This window comes from Haliotis rufescens, unplaced genomic scaffold, assembly GCF_023055435.1.
Source record: "Haliotis rufescens isolate VD_foot unplaced genomic scaffold, xgHalRufe1.0.p SCAF_5, whole genome shotgun sequence".
In the NCBI taxonomy this organism is placed as follows: Eukaryota; Metazoa; Mollusca; class Gastropoda; order Lepetellida; family Haliotidae; genus Haliotis; species Haliotis rufescens.
This window is the reverse complement of record NW_025964223.1, coordinates 1610657-1634419: the sequence shown is the minus strand read 5'-3', so window position 1 is coordinate 1634419 and position 23763 is coordinate 1610657. Positions and strand designations below refer to the sequence as shown.

Genomic DNA, 23763 nt, shown 5'->3' with positions numbered 1-23763 from the left:
CTTTCATATCACCATGGTTAATCGGTCATGGCATGACAGATTAACTATCGGAATATGAAAATATGGATGGTTCTTAAATTCTTTTGAGTAGTATATTATTATTCAATAGTTTCAGAAATAAGCTGTTCTTGATGTGTATGTACCTATGATGCAGATGTGTGAATGAGTATATAAGAAAATGCATTAATTGAGATGCCTAAGTTTTAGTGACATGGCAATCTGTACTACACCAGTAACGGTCAGACAAAACTTTTAAAAAAAATAGCACAGGTTTGTGACAAATTAACATTGATTTATTGATAGTAATACACCCCATTATTGTGTTGATATTATGTCTGTCTGTGCTAGGCTTCCAGGGTTCCGAGAAAGATGAATAGGTGACTGTATGGAATATTGTAGGGGATTTTATTCACTTATTTTTTTTAATATTTTGTATACTGACAGATAATCTTCCTGCAAGTTAAGTATATTGTTCTAACAACATAGGAATGTCTTTCCATTGAAAATATTTGTATACATTTTGTGAAACAATTTCTGAAACTTTTGAAATTCTTACATGACTACATTTCATATTAAAAACTAAAAAGATGCATACCTTATTACGAAGTGTAGACAGTGTTACTGCTGATAGAATGTCGACATTCACTGGAGTTTGTATGTGCATATTATATAGAGCATCTCACCTGAATATCATTGAATTTCAAATATATCGACAGGAATCGATAAAAGTTTTGAACTTCATCAACAAGTGTTGATATATTTCTTGTGTGTGATACACTGATTTGACTTGTGTGTGTCATGTGATACACACATATGACTTGTGTGTATCATGTGATACACAGATTTGACATGTGTGTGTCATGTGATACACAGATTTGACTTGTGTGTGTCATGTGATACACAGATTTAACTTGTGTGTGTCATGTGATACACAGATATGACTTGCATGTCATCTGACACACAGATATTTAGTGTCTATATAAGATGACTTCTTTTACAGTTTCATTGAAAGATATTTATGAAAATGTAAAAAGGCAGAGAAAGGTTTTCAGGCCTCCCTATTGGTTTCGGGATACATCAAGTCAATTATCGTTGGACGTGTTTTCAATATGGAGCACTGACAACATAAAACGGAGATATAAGGGGTGAACTTTACTGTCAACTTCACCTTTGATATTTAAACTGGGAAGATTGCTTCTTGCAAAGGAGGAGAATTTCAAGGACAATTTATTGTTTGAAAGTCACATAAATTGCAGGAAAATATCCAAGTTTAGTTCCAGTGGTAATTGCATCACCTTTGCGCTCTCTCTAATTAATTTCATCTGACTTATTGTGGGTCAGGGCGTCACTGTTGACATTCCACTGATAGATTTTACTTGTACGGTATTGATTCGGACCAAGAAAGCAACTGTATGTCAGATATTTGGAACATCGGTGAAGCGCTCGGGGCACTTTCACTGGGCCAACAAGGTATAGGCAATTGATGCAAGCCATTTCTTACAGGGACTATAGATCTTACTTCCGTCTAGGACCCGGTCTGAATTTTTGAAACAACCATGACGGATTTAATATGTTGGTATCTTCATCCATGTAAGTAAGTCTATTCTAGATTTGTATTCTGGAAATGCTTCACGCAATCTGTTCAAAAAATTTGTTTGAGTAAATATTTTGAAATATGCATGGTGTTTCGTTGAACTGACAAAACTGCTTGATGTGACGATTTGGCGTAAATGTACATTGAACATCTCTACCTTGGTTCCCATGATAAAACTAACTGAAATATGCTTTGTATTTCATTTGGATGAATAAATGTTGTCATTTAAACTAGTTCTGTCGGTACTGTTGTTGGATACTGTGAAAGTTTGGTATTGGTCTCAGTTGGTTTAGCTTTCAAATTGGTTTATTTGCAACTGTTTAAACCACCTAGATGCCCTATTATTTGTTTTGAGGAAAACCCTATGCAATTTGATATTGTGCTTACTGTGAATTAAGCAAAAATGAAAATTTCATACATGCATGAAATCAGAGAAACTGGCCTCAATAACTGGGCTTGTTTGACCATGATCAAATATTGTTTAAATGATGTATATGAGGTATTAGTAGACAATTTAATCATCAATAAATTTGATTTAGATACAATGTGTTTTAAAATGATCATGTATTTATTAAGTTCAAAGGATTGTAACAATTACTTTCCCTCGTAACTTTCTCCTGTTTAATAATCATAAAATGTAATGATTTGTTATACATAATCTGCAGAAAGTTTTCATACAGGTTATGTTTAACGAGGTCCATGAAACAGGTGAAAACAGGTGAGAAGGGGATTACAGGTAATTGAGAGGGGAAAACAGGTAGATGAAAGGGGGAATACAGGTAGATCAGGGTGAGATACAGGTAGATAGGCAGGGGAATACAGGTGGAGGGGGAATACCGGTAGATGAGGGGGTAATACAGGTAGATGAGAGGGGGAATACAGATAGATGAGAGGGGGAATACAGGTAGATGAAAGGGGAAAATACAGGTAGATGAGGGGGTAATACAGGTAGATGAGGGAGTAATACAGGTAGATGAGAGGGGGAATACAGATAGATGAGAGGGGGAATACAGGTAGATGAGAGGGGGAATACAGGTAGATGAGGGAGTAATACAGGTAGATGAGGGAGTAATACAGGTAGATGAGAGGGGGAATACAGGTAGATGAGAGGGGGAATACAGATAGATGAGAGGGGGAATACAGATAGATGAGAGGGGGAAGACAAGTAGATGAAGGGGGAAAATACAGGTAGATGAGGGAGTAATACAGGTAGATGAGGGAGTAATACAGATAGATGAGAGGGGGAATACAGATAGATGAGAGGGGGAAGACAAGTAGATGAGAGGGGGAATACAGGTAGATGAGAGGGGGAAGACAAGTAGATGAAGGGGGAAAATACAGGTAGATGAGGGAGTAATACAGATAGATGAGAGGGGGAATACAGGTAGATGAGAGAGGGAAAATACAGGTAGATGAAAGGGGAAAATACAGGTAGAGGAGGGAGTAATACAGGTAGATGAGAGGGAGTAATACAGGTAGATGAGAGGGGGAATACAGATAGATGAGAGGGGGAAGACAAGTAGATGAAAGGGGAAAATACAGGTAGATGAAAGGGAGTAATACAGGTAGATGAGGGAGTAATACAGGTAGATGAGGGAGTAATACAGGTAGATGAAGGGGTAATACAGGTAGATTAGAGGGGGAATACAGGTAGATGAAGGGGGAAAATACAGGTAGATGAGGGAGTAATACAAGTAGATGAGGGAGTAATACAGGTAGATGAGAGGGGGAATACAGATAGATGAGAGGGGGAATACAGGTAGATGAAAGGGGAAAATACAGGTAGATGAAGGGGGAAAATACAGGTAGATGAAGGGGTAATACAGATAGATGAGAGGGGGAATACAGGTAGATGAAAGGGGAAAATACAGGTAGATGAAAGGGGAAAATACAGGTAGATGAGGGAGTAATACAGGTAGATGAGGGGGTAATACAGGTAGATGAGAGGGGGAATACAGATAGATGAGGGGGAATACAGGTAGATGAGGGAGTAATACAGGTAGATGAGGGAGTAATACAGGTAGATGAAGGGGTAATACAGATAGATGAGAGGGGGAATACAGGTAGATGAAAGGGGAAAATACAGGTAGATGAAAGGGGAAAATACAGGTAGATGAGGGAGTAATACAGGTAGATGAGGGGGTAATACAGGTAGATGAGAGGGGGAATACAGATAGATGAGGGGGAATACAGGTAGATGAAAGGAGAAAATACAGGTAGATGAGGGGGTAATACAGGTAGATGAAGGGGTAATACAGATAGATGAGAGGGAATACAGATAGATGAGAGGGGTAATACAGGTAGATGAAAGGGGAAAATACAGGTTGATGAGGGGGAATACTGGTAGAGGAAGAATACAGGTAGATGAGGGGGTAATACAGGTAGATGAGAGGGGGAATACAGATAGATGAGGGGGTAATACAGGTAGATGAGAGGGGGAGTACAGATAGATGAGATGGAAAACAGGTAGATGAGAGGGAACACAATCCAGTGATTGATATCATTAGCATCGATCTACGCAATTGGGATACGATGACATGCATCAACCAAGTCATGTTAGTCACCTCTTGAGACAAGCATAGTCGCCTCTTACGGCAAGCATGGGTTAATGAAGACGTGTCATGTGACTAGGTCCAGTAGCCAATATATGTTCTGGAAAGCTGTAGGGTAAGTGTTGTATGACTAGGTCCAGTATCCAATGTATGTTCTGGAAAGCTGTAGGATAAGTGTTGTATGACTAGGTCCAGTAGCCAATATATGTTCTGGAAGGCTGTAGGAGGACTGTTGTATGACAAGGTCCAGTAGCCAATATATGTTGTGGAAAGCTGTAGGATAAGTGTGGTGACTAGGTCCAGTAGCCAATATATGTTCTGGAAGGCTGTAGGAGGACTGTTGTATGACAAGGTCCAGTAGCCAATATATGTTGTGGAAAGCTGTAGGGTAAGTGTTGTATGACTAGGTCCAGTAGCCAATATATGTTCTGGAAGGCTGTAGGAGGACTGTTGTATGACAAGGTCCAGTAGCCAATATATGTTGTGGAAAGCTGTAGGATAAGTGTTGTATGACTAGGTCCAGTAGCCAATATATGTTCTGGAAAGCTGTAGGATAAGTGTTGTATGACTAGGTCCAGTATCCAATGTATGTTCTGGAAAGCTGTAGGGTAAGTGTTGTATGACTAGGTCCAGTAGCCAATATATGTTCTGGAAAGCTGTAGGATAAGTGTTGTATGACTAGGTCCAGTAGCCAATATATGTTCTGGAAAGCTGTAGGATAAGTGTTGTATGACTAGATCCAGTAGCCAATATATGTTGTGGAAAGCTGTAGGATAAGTGTTGTATGACTAGATCCAGTAGCCAATATATGTTCTGGACAGCTGTCGGAGGACTGTTGTATGACTAGGTCCAGTAGCCAATATATGTTCTGGAAAGCTGTCGGAGGACTGTTGTATGACTAGATCCGGTAGCCAATATATGTTGTGGAAAGCTGTAGGATAAGTGTTGTATGACTAGGTCCAGTAGCCAATATATGTTCTGGAAAGCTGTAGGATAAGTGTTGTATGACTAGGTCCAGTAGCCAATGTATGTTCTGGAAAGCTGTAGGATAAGTGTTGTATGACTAGATCCAGTAGCCAATATATGTTCTGGAAGGCTGTAGAAACTGCCATACATCTTGGTCCAGGAGTCTGTATGAGGAAGGAAGCAGAGAAAGTGTACACTGATTGGTCCGATTGATTTTAGGTTGTTCCTATCAAGCTTGTAAGTAAAACTATCAGGTTATGAGTTATTGTAATGTCAAGGTCATACTAAAGTATTGTCGAGGTCATTCTTGGCCCTGGGACAAGGATGCTGGTGAGCTAATAAACGTATAAATTTACATATTTTGTATTCATCTTCTCTTTGTGGGTTTTGGCTCCCATTGGTCAATACTGAAAAGTGTCACCTGTCAGTTAATAATTTAATAATATGATTTTCTTCGTGTGCCCTATTTTCGAACAGTTAAAACGACATTGGTGATATTTCGAGGGATGAGTGAACGAAAGCATACATCTGTGTTCATGCTGGTAGGTAATATATTCCACAATGGAATTCAGCTATATTTCAATATGAGTAAAAACATCCTCTGTATAAGGCTTGATCTTCATTGCCTTGCCTGGAAACTTCCACTACACTCGAGTGACGTCATCTGTATCTGAACACCTGATTGGCATGGTACTTTATCTGGGTATCCATGAAGAGCAGTGTTTGGGCGCACCTTTCGAATCATAATTCTTGTGGGTCTGCACTAATACTCAAAACATTACTTAAAGTTTGAAACCTATTTACAGAATATGAAAGTTTGTCAAATTCTAGTGTTCGCACTTTTTTACTCTTCCTTTTCATCATGACACAGGCACCAAAGTTCTGAATGACAACTGTTCTGATAGGTGTAGGGTACTTCACATACACCTAATGTTGATAGGCTGGAAGTGTGCACTGTCAGGTCAGCAGCTTTGGTGACCTCACACCTCTCATTATAGCAAGACAAATGACTGTCAATAAGGCTGTTCAATCACAGGTTTTGTTTGAAAACAGGGTACTCGATGACAAACATTAACATACAATTTATAAAAAAATGATTAAAACTATTTCATTTTACAATCAGCTAAAATATATTTAATGGGACAATATTCTTCTGTTACTTAGGGAGGCAGCAGCACAGTTGGTGTTTTAATGTAGATGTCGAATCTTATTGAAAATAAGGAAGAGAATATATGGATGTCAACTTCTTTATTATGAGGAACACAACGTTTCGGAGTATATTCTTACTCCTACACCTGATGAAGTTAACATCCATATATTCTCTTCCTTATGTGTATCACTTCTAAATGCCTTTCAAAGACCTTATTGAAAATGTTTCCATTTTATCTTTAGGTTTCTTCACAAGAGAGCAGGACTGTCCTGCCTCAGAATTAAGCACATTAAACTGCTCATTTGTTCATAGCCTCCATAAAAAGACGGCAATTATATCAGTGCATATGAACACTGAATGGGTTTTTCATCTCTGCAACCTTGTAATTTGTTGCTGGTACTAGTATCTGATGGAAAGGGACCTTCACCAACTGGTTGTGATTCTGGTAGGTTCTCTCTGGGGTTTCATTACAGTCAAAGACTTGCAGGAATCTCAAGATTGTATGCAGACTAGTATAGCTGTTGGCGCCATGCCTCATCCAGACCAATTTCTGTCCTTGTTTTATGGATGAGTCTGCACTAAGTTCTTTGAAAGTATTAAGAAAATTTAAAAAATAATATTTTATTGAAAATACCCTTGTTGTCATCATGATAGTTTTGTTTATTTTTTTTTCATTTGACACTTTCTGTTTTTGACAAAACATATATGATTCTCTTTCAAATTACATTTTGATTTTGTCATATTTGCCTCCTGCATCCTGCGGACCAGGAAAGTCTGCAAGAAATTTAAAAAATTAACCTGAACATTTGACTGACGTTTTTAAGCTAAACACAAAAATTGTCTTATGTTGTCCTGTCACTACTTAGGTGCATTCTTTGTTTTTACGTGCAACATGCCCTTTGCCAAAAGTTCTCCTTTGCGTACAAAAAACCCTTTATATATCCTTTATGTTGATAACGTGTGAGTGCATTCAGCAGCGTCTGTTAATGTCAGCATCTGCGTTCCTCAACAACGCATCATTTCACCAGCAAAATGTGTATTTTCTCCTAGTTGTGACAGGCCGCATGAGCTACATCATTTAAACAATGCTTTTGTTGTTAAAAAAGAATGTTGGCTCTAAATTCCTGCCAGAACTCTTTTTGTAAAAACTTTCTGACATTCCTTGCATTTTTGAATAATTTTGTTTCCCCATGTGAACAATTATTTATTATTCTACACAAATTTGGAAAATGCCTGATTCTGATTGTTCAATCCGAGGTTTCAAATCACAGTAACCACCTGTGATTGAAACAGCTGGTTATTTGGTAATAGAGATGAGTATTTGATTTAAAGAAAGAAAATTCTAAGAAGAAACCTTGTTTAACCCAAGTGTATTTTTGTTTGTTATGACGGTAATAACATGTAATTAACATCTTGTTTGTATATACACATGTGAGCTTACATGAAATCTAATCAATACATGATAGTGTTCTGACTGGTGGGAACATATACACTAAGACCATGCTTTACAAATAGTTCCATTCTTCCAATTTCCTTCCTTACCCAATCCTATATTTCCAGAAGATTTAATTTATCTCCCATGTTAGAACAAAGATTGAGGAAATGACTTACCGAATTCGATGTAATAGGCGCCCAGGGCGCTGTCAAAATTAGAAATAGGCGCACTTTTTAGAATATAATTTTTGTGAAAAAAACACAGAGTTGAAAGATCATAAATTTCGTGCTTTATGCTGACAGCCTGAAATGATACATAAGAAAAGTCTGTGCGTATCATACACAACAATTTTCCAGAATTTAATTGCTCATAATAAGGATGCATATGGATCACACGAGTATGTATTATACACAAATAAATAAGTCTTGTGTACATTGATCAATTGGAAGGGGTGTTAATTGGAATTGTTCACTAGCAAATATATTAGCAAACATTGCCGTGGGCGCTTATTAGAGAGGGGCGCTTATTACATTGAATACGGTAAACAGTCACTGGTATTACTGCTACATGTATGTCCTGTATTTGACTGGTTGTTGTAGACACCAATTGGTTGAATAGCCTTTTCAAAAGAAATTCGAGACTCTGGATTCTGAATTCTCATCATTAGGGCATCAAAGAGCTGATATACCATGACTGGTTACCCAATGTCAAGGACATACTGGATTTTGACCTCCGTAATGTCATGGCTAATTTCAATTAGTTTTCTTCCTTAAACAGCTGACACTTGATCAGAATGCTTTTTTATCTCCCTTGAATAGGTGTAGTATGTCCCTCCCTCCAGGCTCAGTTCACATGACATTGATTCACTGGGGAGAGGTTTATCATCTGGTATTCCCAGCTAAGTTATTGTTCAAGGAAACAGGAGATGCCAGACTTAAGCCATTGCCTTCCAACTCTGATATTGGCCTCCATGGACTTGGAACCACAATGTGTTTTCAGGTCTCACATTGTTTTTCAGCAAAATGTTGTATTTTCTTTTTCAGGTGTTGACTCAATGCTATTTATGTCCAGCAACAATTTTGATTTCTGGCTTTTCAAAACATAATTTGGCCAATGGATGTTTTCATGAGTTTTTTTCAATATTGTGTTTGATCTTTTACTTGAGAATGTCCATTGTAATAATTTGGGGATGCACACAAAATATACTCTGTGAGCAAAATTCTTTTACTGAAGCTTTCAAGAACGACATAAAAAATCTTTTATCGTTGTAAAACGGACGAACAAAGTTTTGTGTATTTCTTTTGTCTATCATTTGACAGTTTCCCACTCAGAGATTTGCACGGAAAGCCTCCTCTGCCAGCTCTCTGCGACTTAGTCCGCCAAAGGTCAGAATGACCTTGAGATGGTGAAATGCATTATGGGGCATGATTCTCTTTTGCATGATTTTTATCTCCTTTTTTTATTCTGTTGTAATTGAAGTGAGAGAATTTGAGCTTTGATCCCCTGTGTGATATGTGGTAGCTAATGCTTTTTGATCATCCGTAGTGTCTGGGGTAGTATCTCATATTCCGCATACCTCACAGGTAGTGCCTACATTTCCTACCTTTTTATATTTCACATCTTTGATGCATGCCTTTGATGTTAAACTGATTTAAAAAATATTTGTGTGATTTGTATTGATGCGACAAAACATTCCATGTCTTATTGATATGGAGTAATAAATAGTGAAAGCCTTCGTTTCAGCTTCTTATTTATGATGAATGTATAATAATTGCTAAATTTTTTAATGTTGCAAGATGTCAGCTGAGTTTGGCGTCCTATGTTAACACCTTGTGTTGTACTGAATTGGTACTAGATTCTCTTATTGTTCTACATGCATAATGGCCAGTTAAACCTGCAGGAGCCCGTCATGATTATCTAGTGAGTGAGTGAGTTGGGTTTAACGCTGCTTGTAACAGTATTCCAGTTATAGAGTCGCGGCACCTTTGATGAGTGGGCCACCCGTGCCTCCCGATTATCTAGTGGGAACTACCGTATTGGTATATTTATTCTATTTCAATAGTTGTATCACTATTGCTCTGGTTTGCCTGGTCCAGACCTCACCACAACCTACTGTCCTATCTATATATAAGATAGCGTTTGCAGTGATACATATTCTATGATCATTCTTGTCTGGTAAACTGGTTCAATGATTTAGATATTACAACCCCCCAAAATTGAATGTTTTACAGTGCAAATATCCACTTTTGATATATTTAAGTGATGTAAAGAATTTATTATTTTACTAGGTCGTGTTCTACAAGGAAAATCTCAGAACTACAACACTTTAACATAACCTGATGATTGTTGTAGCACTAAGATATTTCTTCCGAATGCATAGAGGAAACATCAATATCAGAGGTACAGATATCTGAAATTGGTATCAAAATAATGTTCTTAAAAAACATTCATTAATTTGGATATTATTCATGACGATAAGTGTAAGATCTGTTTTGACTGTATTGTTCCCTTATTGTTGAAGTCTGAGAGTGGCCTCCCCTGATGGCCTTCTCCACCTGTGACCCTGCATGTAGAGCTCTCCATGTCCCATCTTGTCCTTTCAGGTGTTTGTGGCATCAGGAAGACAGTAAATATGGGACAAGCTTTCAGTCTGTGTGACTTCCCATTTTACTGTGTACTGTAATCCTTCATATTCACTCACTCACTTGCAGACTTACTCACTCACTCACTCACCCTGTCAACTCATCTGCTGCACTTTGCTTTGTTTCACTATTGTAGTGCAAATCTCTTTCAAGATGTTATGTGCAAAAAGTCAATTTCTTGAAATAACATTGAATCAGGCAAATGGACCCATGAAGATCCACGGTAGAACAGGTCTTCAGCAACCCATGCTTGTCGTAAGAGGCGACTAACGGGATTTGGTGGTCAGGCACGCTGACTTGGTTGATGCATGTCATCATATCCCAATTGCATGGATCGATCAATCACTGGATTGTCTGGTCCAGAGTCAATATTTACAGACCGCCATCATATAGCTTGAATATTGCTGAGTGCGGCTTAAAACAACAAACAAACAAAACATGCAAATGTTAATGAAACGGGTTATTATGGTATAGTGTTTGACCAAGTGAGTATGAAAGTGACAGTAGTCCAAAAACTTATTCTTGCGAGGACTGTAAACTTGTGTTTTCCGACTTGTATTTCCACAACTACCTAAGCCCTTTGCAGTGCAGGACACATCAGTGTTCCCGCTGGCTTTGGAAACTGCCAGTCCTTGTGGACCTGCTACACTGAAAATTACCAGTCCCCCTAATTTTTTTCAATCCTGACTTTCAACAAATAAAAAAACATGAAAATTACCTGGATTGAATTCTTTCAACATCTGGTTCAAGGCAATGACGTCATCTCTGAAATAACTTAGTTAGATCGACACGTCATTCACTCAAAGTTCAATCACACTTTTCTCTCTTTTTTTTTAATATTTCGAGACTAAGTCGCTGCAAATAAATATTTAACATCAAAGCAAAACGAAATGTTATTTCCTTGCACTAAAAATATACAAGGGGAACCCTAATGGACAGACAAGGTGACTTTATTAAAAAATATACTTATATGAATATCACTGATGTTTTGTTCAACAACAAAGATTTATAAAGTACTTTATTTCCTGGTCCACAGGGACTGGCAGTCACATGATTTACCGGTCAAAGCCTAATTTTGCCAGAAAAAAAATGGTAATTACTTGTAAACAGGAACTCTGAAACATATTGGTATTAAAGAGGTGTGGTCACTACTGTGTCAATAAAATAAGTTTCCTCTGTTTAAACTATTGGGTGCAATGCTAGCATTTGATGTATTGAAAACCTTGATTAATCTTGGGTTTTACGTACAAACAAAATTTCATACCATTCCTACCTTCAAACTATGCCTACTCTGAGAAGGAACAGCTCCCCAGTAACCCATGCTTGTTGTAAGAGGCGACCGGATGGATCTTGTGGTCAGACTCTGTGACTTGGTTCATTGAGTGTCATCGTACCCCGATAGCGTGGATTGCTACTCATAATACCAATCACTGGATTGTCTAAATCAGACCTTTTTTTTTAGGCCGCGGTCCTAAAACTGGAATATTGCTGTCACGAGAGTGTCATTAAACAACAAAGAAAACATAAAACTTCATTGACGTCCCTAATTGCTATTTGATCACTATATGTAAAAAGTAGCCTAATAAGAGCATGAGATACGTCTAAAATAATAATGGTCAAATACCTGCTAGGAGGGATTTCTTTCTTTATTCGTAACAAATCAAATTTGACATTTGACATCAAACCAAGCCAGCATCTGTGTGATGGTGAATGTAACTTAGCTTCTTCCTATGCTGAGAATCCACAAGATGACCCAAGCAGGAGTGATATAACGTGGAAGGATGCTGCAGGACTTGTGGACGTGCTCTTGCTCCTCCTCACGTCAGTTCAGTCTTGCTGATGTCAGCACTGTATTTTACTGCTGCTTCGATCAGTTTTTGTTGGTTTTCTACCCAATCTCTTGGTCTGCAGTATTTATGCAATATTCAAGTGTATTTTGTACCAGACATGACGGAGTAGTTTTTAATGAAAGACTTGTCCTGTTGTAGTAGGTGTACGAGCAGCTGAGGGAATTAGTGTTGAAATGTTAGCGTCGTGCTGACAACGTTAAATAAAGAAGCTCTAACATTCTTGTCCCTAACTCTCTTTGACCAAACATATTTCCACTCAGCACTTCAAGCCACTACTGGTTTTCATTTCAAAATGATAAAATAATTATACTTCACATCTAAAATAATTGTACCTCACATATCTGTTTATAAGATTTGATCAGAATTGGGTTGAAAACAAAGTCATCAGGGGCATGTGTTTGTGAGAACAACATCATGAATTGTTTTCTTTGTCTAGATTTATTAAACATCACATAAAAATAGAACTTAAAAAGCTTGAATAGTTGGAAATACCAATGAAAGTTCTTAATTGTGGCATGTGCAATTACCTATGAATGTACTTATGGAAATACTTATGAAAGTACTTACCGTATTCGCCGTAATATGTGCCAGGGACTTAGAAAACTGGGAAAGGGGGTGCTTATTAAAACAGAGAGTTAAATTTGTTGTCAGATATCGAGCAAGATATATTGCTTTTCAACGCTGCAGTTGTCTGTAAATAATCTGCATTATGCACAAGAATATACAGATTGGCATGTTAATAACATACAGATTACTGATTGGTTTTGACTTGGTCAGGAGCCGAACACTTAATATGGCGAATACGGTAACAGTAGAATATGGAAATATTTATGAAAGTGCTTGTGGAATGTGGAAATACTTGTGGAATTACAGCAGTAGTGTTGTTAATAGACAAGTGATTGCTTTTGTTTCTCTTCCAGTGGTGAAGGTAACCTGCAGGTTCTGTGTTTCTTCATGTCTTCAGTACATTGTGTATATTCGCATGCCTTTCTCAGTATTTTCTTTTTGATATAGATGGAAGTTGGATGATTGTTCTTGGTATAGATTCGAAGACGTCCGTTGTGACATGGTTTCTGTGTTTATTTCAGTTAGACAGATTGTTATGGTTGCTCATGGAATGTCTTCACACAGAATATGTTGTTGCAATATTAATGCAATATTCATACCATATCAGTCTGTGTACCAGTAAAACAGAAGTGGAAATCAATATATTGAAGTTAAATCAATAGATCTTGTGACTCTATGAATCACCAACTTCTAATGGCTATCAAAGATATGATCAGAAAACTTATGTTCCGGAATGGTTAAAGTACCCTTTTTTTGTCTCCTTTTCTTTATTGATTTCAAAATACAAGTTGATCAAAGGGAGATAACTCTTCAAGTCTTTAAAGTTAGATTGATTGGAGAAAATTATTTGGAATAATATCACATGCAGAACCTTTTAGGAACTATACATTTAAAATTGTAAATTAATGGGTAACAATTATGTAATCCTTTTTGGAAGTTTAGCAAATATTCTCGTTTTTACATAGAGCAGTTATCCTTTTTCTGAAGTCTTTAATAATTCCTTATAGTCTTATTTTCAAACATGATTGTCGCTCCATTGCTCAAAGCAATCTTAGCACTATGTCTAGGTGTTAAAGCTAAGATTTCTTTGGGGAACAGCGCTGGACCATCATGATGAAACACAGTTGATAAAGTGATTGTGTTCTATGTATTTCAGAGGATTCGCAGTAAAGGGGCTTCAGCTTCATCTCCAAGCTCCCCAGTCCACCAGCGCCAAAACCCCCCCGACGGCGCCTCGCCATCATGTGACTACCCTGACGGGCCCGTGTCGCGATGTAGCCCTGGGCGTCACCCCATCCCCCACACATGCCCCACCCCCGAGCGCGAGGTCCATCATATGACGTCCTTCAAGCCCCCAGATGACGTCATGGACCGCAGCGGTTATCGATACTCCGCCATGATCAAACCGCCATCAGAGAATTCTATGTATGACAATGTTACGGGTTCTAGTCTGCAGAGGTCTTCCGCAGCTCAAGACAATAGAATATTACACAGGAAGTCTCTGCCAACATGCTCATCCGCCACGTCCTCTCCAGTTCGGAGTTTGGACGAAGGGCGTCCAGCTTCCGCTATTTCTTCAATCACTCTGGACACATCGGGGAGTCCGTGCCATTCCAAAGGTCAACATAATGTGGAAATGTTTGGAAATGGTGTTGTAATTGTAGACCATGTTAGTATAGACTCGCCAAAACGAGACAATGTGCATATAGAAACAGCTTTTGTAGGTGATGTAGGCAGTGGAAGTAGTCGTCCTACTAGTAGCATGTCGCAAGGAGCACGCTTGACGGTGGATACATCCGCACCAGGTGCGTCACGGAACACGTCTTCCTCTGAATCTCCCGAATGGCCTTCACCTCCAGAACCCCTAACCCCCCAGACTCCGTTGACTCCTTTATACAACATGGAGTTCGACAGCGACACCATTCAACGCATGCTTCGCTCGCTTCCTGCTTCTCCCGTCGAGAAGGATGACCAGGGGTTCCACGATGACCCCAACTTCCACGACGGTCCTGACCACCAGGGCTCCAGAAGAATGAGCGGACTCACCAGGACGAAAAGTCTCAATGTGCATGATCGCAATTCCCGTCTTTCAATGCGCACCAAGCCAATGCCAGAAGAGCCAATACACATCCCGGTTACCAAACTCCCGGAAGTACCAAAGTCCAAACAGCTGGCCAAGATCCTGATAGAGCAAGAGCTCCTCCTGCGGAACCAGTGTGCTGCCAGCACCTACCCAGACAGCGGCATTGGCGGCATGGCCGGAGAGACATCAGGGTCGCTTATGTCCGAAGACAGTGGGCGCTTGGCACAGTTTAAAGGTAGGATGACATTTTTCTTTTCAAATTTTGTGTTAAAGTCGCAGCCTGGGTGAGACACTATGTTTGGACATTGTTCAAGTAATGTTTTGGTTGCTGCTGTAACTAGCTGTGCAGAGTTCAAATGTCATAATCCCCCTTATCATGAGTTTGAATCCCAGTTATGTCAGCACCATACATGTTCCTCTGAGTTTCACAAATCACAGGAGGAGCTTTCCTCAAGTTGAAATGGTCGGCTTTCAAAGCTGCATTAAACCACACTAACTTCCAGAAAGGATCAGAATCCACTCTTTCTCCTTCAGCTATACAATGGCGCCAATGGACTGTCAAAAATGGCACATGCTGATTTGCACCTTAATACAGAAAGATATCTGACAGTCTACTAGCCAGACTTTGTTTGATATCACCAGGTCATGAGACATTGTACTTGACACAGGCTTCTGACCATTGGATTTATTCGCAGACTGCTTTGATTTGTTAAATGTCCATAATTTGTGCATAAATATGAATTCAACCTTAACATGTATCCAGGGAATTATAGCTCTGGCCCTGTATCTGCAAACATCACGATATACAGTGTCACCCTGGTGTTTTATGTTTCGGAAACAGGCCATTAATTCCAACTAAATCACTCCTGGCACGGTTACAGTGGTTGAGGGTGAATTAAACCTTTCATTTCACAAACTCAAAGTACCAATAAAAGTTGATTTGTTTTGAAAACTTCTAAGAAGTGTTTACCCAATAAGGATGAATGGTATTGCATGGCCAAAAAATGTGCAGATCAATCGCTGTCAATTATACACTTGATGGGGATTTCTATAGACGAAGATGAAGGAATAGTGGATAACATTTTTATGCCTTGCCCCCAGGCTGCTGGGCTATGAGTTGACAAGATTTACTTGTTTTTCATCCATTTTTTATTTTGTTAATATTGATTTAGTCATTGAGAATCTTAAAAGCATTTCTCTGTTTTGCAACAAGTCTCCCCACTGCACAGTGGCTGCTTTCTGTGCCCCTGCCTCTGTCCAATCATGAGTGGCCGTAACATGTCTACCCATAAGCCTCGCTGTTCGTTATTCCGATCTGATCACCAACGTGAATCATAATAGTTGTATGGAAAATATGACAGCAGCAATTCCTGCGTGTGAGATGGAATATTTGGCTGTCTGCCCAATGCCTTGTATAACTGCTGTTTATGTAACTGTCATAATTCTTCAAGACACTAATACATTGTTGTAAGGAAGATATTGTTTTTTCACGAAGTCTGATCTCTGTCTTGGAATTGCTTGTCTGTTTCTTTCTTCAGAGAATAAAGTTTGCAGACTTCATTAAGTCACTCAACTTAACAGATATTGGCAGAAAACATTAATATTACAAATAATGTGTTATTTCAATCATTTTGAAAGAAATAGTTTCTTTATGCATGTAATTTTTAGATGATATACAGTAATCATTTCAGTAAGCACAACTCACCTACACCATGCTCCAGTACCGTATACATCCTAAAAATGTGCCCTCTTCTCAAATACCACTATCCCCACCTTTGCAGCATGGGGTGGAATCCCTGCTGGTCTTGTATTTGAAAAATAATCTGTCCTAAGCAATATCTAAATGATAAAAGAGCAAGCCATGGTATTTTTTTAGATCAGGCAAGAACAAGGTCTTGTTTCACAGACTGTCTTGGTTACCATGGCAACAGCCATATGTCAAAAGACACCATGTTGTCATGGCATCACAAAGTGGAAATGGTTGATATAAAAATCCAAACAGTGCTTATGATTTCAGTATTTATTTGTTCCATTATGACATCAGTTGATTATTTTTATCTATATGCAGATTTATTTTAATAAAAAAGTGTTGATGATAAAAATCATTACAACAATAAACTTTCATCATTTTTCGAGTGGTCTCTTAAGGTATGCTCAACATGGTAGCATTAAGATTAGATCAAACAGGTACAAACAGAAAGTGCTTTGTGTAATGTAAGAGTTACCTCCCTTCCAATATCGACCAACTTTGTTTTTTATATTAGACGTAATAAGCGCCCCGCTCTAATAAGCACCCGCGATATTTGCTAATTATATTTGGGTAGTGAACAATCTCAATTAGCACCCCTTCCGATTGATCAATGTAAGACTTATTTATTCATGTATGATACGCACTCATGTGTTATATGCATCCTTAATTATGGGCAATTTAATCCTGGAAAAATATATCTGTCTTATATAAACATTTCAGGCTGTCAGCATAAACCACGAAATTTACGATCTTTCAACTCTGTTTTTTTTTCACCAAAATTTTATTCTAATAAGAGCCCCCTATTTCTAATTTTGAGAGCGCCCTGAGCGCTTATTACGTCGAATACGGTACTAAATGTTTTAAAGAAACTCAACTGGAATAAGAAAAAAACATTCTAAAAAAAAATGATGCCACATTTAAGAAATGTTGGATTTGTGGGTCTGTAAACAAAGTAATATTTTTTATGTATTGTATGTGATGTTACAGATAGGCTGTCACTGTCACTCCCCAGTATCACAACCAATCACAACCAATCAGAACCAATCAGAACACAAACAGAACCAGTGAGACATCAGCAGTGACATCATGTCAGTGTGAACTGTTGTCCCCAACATGGAAAACATTTTCACAATCTATCAGTCTGAGCATAACATTGTGTTTGGGGAGCGGTTGATGTGATTATCGCACAATCGTCACATCCCCCACCACAGCCTAATCTCTGTGCTTCGTCCTTGAGAGAGAAAAAATTGATTTTATTTTTTTGTAAAACAGGTCTTTAGAGAGTGCCATAATGGAAGCCACATTGATTTGCCAATAGAGGAGATTGCTGCAGTTGTGCAGATTCTGCAGAATATGCACTTTCGGTGTATATTGCCAGACATTAGCTGGGAGGCAGTATTCCCATATTGCCCCGCTTATTGGGGAAGTTTGAGGTGAAGGGAATTACGAGGTGGAAAGGTTCGCCATTGTCTTAATGACTGATCTGCAGTCCTGTTCAGATCTTATTTCTGTTTGGATGTAAGCTGATTAGATTGTGGCATTGCATCTGATCTGACACATACTAGGAATGAAATGGAGATGCTGGGTTAGTACACATGTGTAGCTGGGAGATAATTGGCGAGAAAATGTGATTTATACATCTAGAAACTGCACAGGCAACAGAAATGATATTATTTTGGATTGATAATCAGTAAATCAGTGTAATTGGAGATATGAAATGCTGAAGTTATGGTTTATGGGCAATTATCTAGGCTGTATTCACTTACACCACAAGTACATAATTGGATTACAGTTCAGCATTGGCAGAACACAGAATACTGAACTAAAGCTGGGATTTCTGAAAGTGCATGGGCAGTATTAGGAATTTTATTTAATTTGACTTCATATGGAAAAAAAATTCCCAAAACGGAGATGTTCTTCTACACATTATTGGGAGCATTCCTAACACAGACATATTGTTAAAGCTAAAATAGATTTGCAGGTGTTCTTAAAGAAATCTTTGTCTCTGTTTATGATTAACCTGTGTCCTGTGAGAAGGTCTTCAGGAAATCAGCTGATCACTGTGTGGAGCTTGTGGGTTACATTGTACACATAAAACTGTCAGAATCAGATGTGTGCATTTATGAAATGGAGTCATATTTGACACAAACTTAAGCTTACCAAAATCTTAAAAAATATGTATGTAGACAAGATATATGAGGATTTGCAGTCAGAAGAGGTCCCCAGTACCTTGTTAATGTCAGGACAGGTCCCCAGTACCTTGTTTATGTCAGGACAGGTCCCCAGTACCTTGTTTATGTCAGGACAGGACCCCAGTACCTCATTTATGTCAGGACAGGTCCCCAGTACCTTGTTTATGTCAGGACAGGTCCCCAGTACCTTGTTAATGTCAGGACAGGTCCCCAGTACCTCGTTTATGTCAGGACAGGTCCCCAGTACCTCGTTTATGTCAGGACAGGTCCCCAGTACCTTGTTTATGTCAGGACAGGTCCCCAGTACCTCGTTTATGTCAGAAGAGGTCCCCAGTACCTCGTTTATGTCAGGACAGGTCCCCAGTACCTCGTTTATGTCAGGACAGGTCCCCAGTACCTCGTTTATGTCAGGACAGGTCCCAAGTACCTCACACAGGTCAAGAGCCGACTCCAACAGCAACTGGATGGTCAGGCTCTGTGACATGGCTGCAGGTGTCAACTTGACCTGATGTTGTAAGTTGGTGCTCATGCTCCTGATCACTTGTTTATTAACAGGCTGCCATGATGCAGACTGGAACAGGGCTGACAGCAGCACTCACTCTCACTCACTCACTCACTCACTCACTCACTCACTCACCCACCAACTCACTCGGTATCAGTGTACAATATGAACAGTCAATACAATAAGATATCAGTTACAAGCAACTGTGATCAGGCACCATGGAAATACATGACATCGTTACCATGGTAATATAGTCGGTCCTTGTTCAGCTCTTGGTTATTAGACTGTAACAAGGTTGTAAGTCTAGACCACACCTCTGCGTGGAGGTTAATGGGTAGACAGTATTATGATGCATATCGGTATGTAACCTGACACAGCGATCACAGCTTGAAGTCTGGTGTTCTAGGGCCCAGCTCAGGGACTGTCCTCATGTAGCCTTGCTCCAAGGCTGTACTGAAAGAAATGTCCATGGATATGTAGTAATTCTATCCTCCTAATAGGCAAGTCTAGATATGTGGACAGAAAGGACTCCAGTCTCTTATAAGGAAAACTTGTTCTTATTATTTACATCATCTAGAAATTTTGATTTAACTAATAATAATTGTATCAGAGACTTGTGCAAGTGTAGACCTCATGCAACAACTGCTATCTGAGAAGGCCTCTGTTGTCCTGTGATTGTTGGCAGTAATCAGCTGTGATGGTTTAGCAGTGGGGATTATTTATGGGGCATCTGTGGAATTGATCTGTGAGTGTAATCACTCATACATTAGAGTTATATTGTTGGAACGATTATGTTTCTGTACAAACATTAATTGAATGTATGTTGTTAGCTTGTTTGGGGATGCAGCTTTTGATGGATTGTGTTTATGCTTCGTTAAGTTTTTAGCAATTAATGGAAGTCGGTCACATATACACCACTCAAAAGAAGACAAAGAATACCTGATTCTCTCCTATTACTATAGTTAATCTGTCATGACGTGACAGATTAACTATAGTAATATAAAAGAATTGGGAGTTCTTTAACTTGAATAGTATATTAAGATAAATGTTCCACATGATCTTGACAAACTGCTATGTATCCCTCCTTGGAGGGAAATAAATTTCTGAGCATGTAAATAAATCCATTATACCCCATATTAGCTGCACGCTTTTTTTAAATGAGATGAAAGTCACATGACTGGCACAAGTTGACCTCAGGTCAATCGAACAACTGTTTTATATCAATTTTAAAATTGTTTTACTTCTTTTACAGTGTCACATTATGACATGTCGGTAAGATAAATTTGTTGTAGCAGGATCACTGGAGGTACATGGGGTTTTATGCATCCCTCGTTTGGTTTTATACCTCTCGCCTCCGGTTTTATGTCTTTGAATCATTCTTACAGTTCTTCAGTTGGTCCAACTTCATGGTATTGATTAGATGGATCACCTGTTTCTTTTCATACATTTGGGATTTTGTGATGCAGTTATTTTTTAACCTTTTTTAAATGTGTGATTTTACCAGTTTGATGGGGAATCTTTCAGTCCATGAGTCAACACATAATTGTGCAGCCATATGTGCCTGATGGTGTCCGTGAGGTGAAACATGATCAACAGACAGACCAAGACTTGTACTCTTTATGCTTTTTTCATTTATCTTCTACATGAAGCCTTCTTCGTGGGGTTCTGGGGCAGTCGGGTAGCCTAGTGGTTAAGGCGTTCGCTTGTCACGCCGAAGACCCGGGTTCGATTCCCCACATGGGTACAATGTGTGAAGCCCATTTCTGGTGTCCCCTATGGTGATATTGCTTGAATATTGCTAAAAGCGGCGTAAAACCTCCCTCACTCCACTCCACTCCACTCCACTCCACTCCACTCCACTCCACTCCACTCCACTCCACTCCACTCCACTCCACTCCACTCCACTCCACTCACTCACAGGGTTCTAAGTTAGAATTGGTCCCCAACAACCTATGCTGGTTGTAAGAGGCTACTAAATGGATCGGGTGGTCAGGTTCCATGACTCGGTTGGTTGCTTGTAATCGTACACTGGCGGCGTGGACGGTTTCTCATTCTATCAATTGCTGCTGTGTCTGGTCCGGCCTTGATTATTTAAAGGCAGCCATTATACAGCAGGAATATTGCTGAGCGCTGAGTTGACAACAAATGATCTCATATCAGGATAAATATGATTATACAAACTAGAACTACCTCATCACTGGTTTCAGCTTCTTGCTATATTGCATTAGCAATAATAAACAAATTGAATTAAATAGCCAGTAGGCTAAACGAAATGTTATCAAAGGTAAGCTTTTTTTATATATGTTGCTTCAATATTGATTTTGTTTGTTTTGTTCTTTTTTTTTTTTTTTATTAATTAACATTAAAGAGTATGTACATGCGCATAGCACCGACATTATTTAACAGCATGGTAGGGGTGTCATGGCCATCACATGAAGTCCACACAAACCAATAACATAGAGATATTCTCACGTCTACTGCTTTTAGTTTTATACAGAGAAATCAAGACAGTACGTTTCTCAGTGACAATGCCCAGAGAAACAAATGTCCATATAGGCAAGGAATGTTAGAAAAACGGTGTAAGAATCGACATCAAAACATCACTGTATGCAATAAGCCAAAAGTTGTTATCCAAAAAGCTTATTTCCTTACTCACTAACTTCTGGAATGCCTATCAAAGATTTGGCAAGGAATGAATATGTAAAAACTTCGTTTTGATCATGTTCCGAAGTTCCAAACAGTTGGCATCCAAAAGGTGGTGCATACAAAACTACAACATCCATACAAACACATTGTCTCTGTATGTTGTTGATGTCAGATGAAGAGTTGTCTGCCCCTATCCAATGGTCACAGAGTTGTCTGCCCCTATCCAAAGGTTGTCTGGTCACATGCTCTGTTGCTGGTCCATGATGTCAGGTTGTTGAGGGTAACTTCACTGATATTGTGGTTCCTAGAGATGACCTGCAAGAGTCAAAATGTACACTTTAGCGAACAGTATATACCAGACTTCACTGGTGAGCATGCTCCCATGTATGATTGAGTTCTGTGTCTGATGAATTCTCAAGTCTGTAGTAAAAACATATATATTTCACAGATGAGTTATAAAAACTTGCATTAATCTTCATAAATTGCTACTCAATGTAATGAAGGACATTTGGACATCAATATCCCTTTATATCAGTGGATGTATATTTGGAACTCTCGAGAAATTATTCCCGACAGGGACTGCTTAAGCACAATCTTTAAAGTCCATACACAAACTTATTTATATTTCATGTAATAAGAGCCCAGGGCGCTCTCAAAATTAGAAATAGGGGGCCCTTAGTAGAATATAATTTTGGTGAGAGAAAAACAGAGTGCAAAGATCGTAAATTTTGTGGTTTATGCTTACAGCCTGAAATGATACAAAAGAAAAGTCTGTGCGTATTATACACGACAAATATATTTTTCAGGAATTTAATTGCACATAATTAAGGATGCATATAACACACGAGTACGTAATAAACACAAATAAATAAGTCTTGTGTACATTGATCAATTGGAAGGGGTGCTAATTGGGATCGTTCACTAGCTAATATATTAGCAAATATCACTGTGGGCACTTATTAGAGCGGGGAGCTTATAACGTCGAATACGGTATATTTATATATATTTATATTGAAAGCATCCCAGTATGAATTATTTTATTTGTGCATGACTGGCGTCCTGTAGTTATATTGTATCCACTAGAATGTCAAATATGAGCTCTGGCTATTTTTGTGATATTGTAATATGATTTATTATTCAGATTTGTCAGATTGGTGAATTTAATAGAAAATATCTATCTATAGCAACATGGAGACCTTCACTTGTCATCTTCAGAATAATTAGCCACAGACAATGGAACATAGTCTACAACATGTCCAGAAAGGGATTTTAATTGGAGAGAAAATGTCAAAGTCACCTTTGAATGCACACACTGTTGATTGTGACTGTTGATTTCACCTTAGTATATTCTTGGACCATTATCAGCGTTCGAAATACCTGCCTGCCCGACCGTCCGAGACGGGTTGACTTCGGGCTGCCAGATTTTCAAATCCCCCTGCCCACGGTTGGGTTATATTTCATATGTGAAAATATTCTAGATATTTCCCGATGATAAGCATTAATTCACATGTAAAGATGAATGATAAAATGTAACCAAAAAGAAACCCTGTTAGCTTTTAGACAACCTAAAATTTAGGCCCTATTTAGGAATAAGGATAGTTACATGATGTATTCTAGGATATTAAATACAAATCTGACCTAAAAAGTGTTTGCTATTTCTTTTCTTGCATTACTTCATGTTCAATGAATTCGGTTTAAAGTTTTAATTAAATTATCCTGAGAAACATATGATTATAGTGGGCAGGCAGGTTTTGGTCAGGGCTGGCAAGTATTTCAGCTAGCCAGTCCTGTGGTCTGGCTGAAAGTTTTGGGAGTTTCATACCCTGCCATTATA

At 38.7% G+C, this 23763-nt stretch overlaps 1 protein-coding gene across 8 annotated transcripts in view; it reads left to right on the top strand.

The window, feature by feature from the left end:
• Positions 1 to 23763, top strand: part of LOC124111827 — a 229313-nt gene that overhangs the window by 107414 nt on the left and 98136 nt on the right. For 6 of the 8 annotated variants that reach the window (XM_048384512.1, XM_048384508.1, XM_048384507.1 and 3 more), the window contains exons 5-6: positions 9017 to 9082; positions 13913 to 15074. In XM_048384512.1, coding sequence (XP_048240469.1) covers positions 9017 to 9082; positions 13913 to 15074 — 1228 coding nt within the window. Of the gene's footprint in view, positions 1 to 9016; positions 9083 to 10288; positions 10372 to 13912; positions 15075 to 23763 lie in introns of those variants that run through there. The other 2 variants (XM_046471656.2, XM_048384511.1) reach the window with 2 other exon arrangements.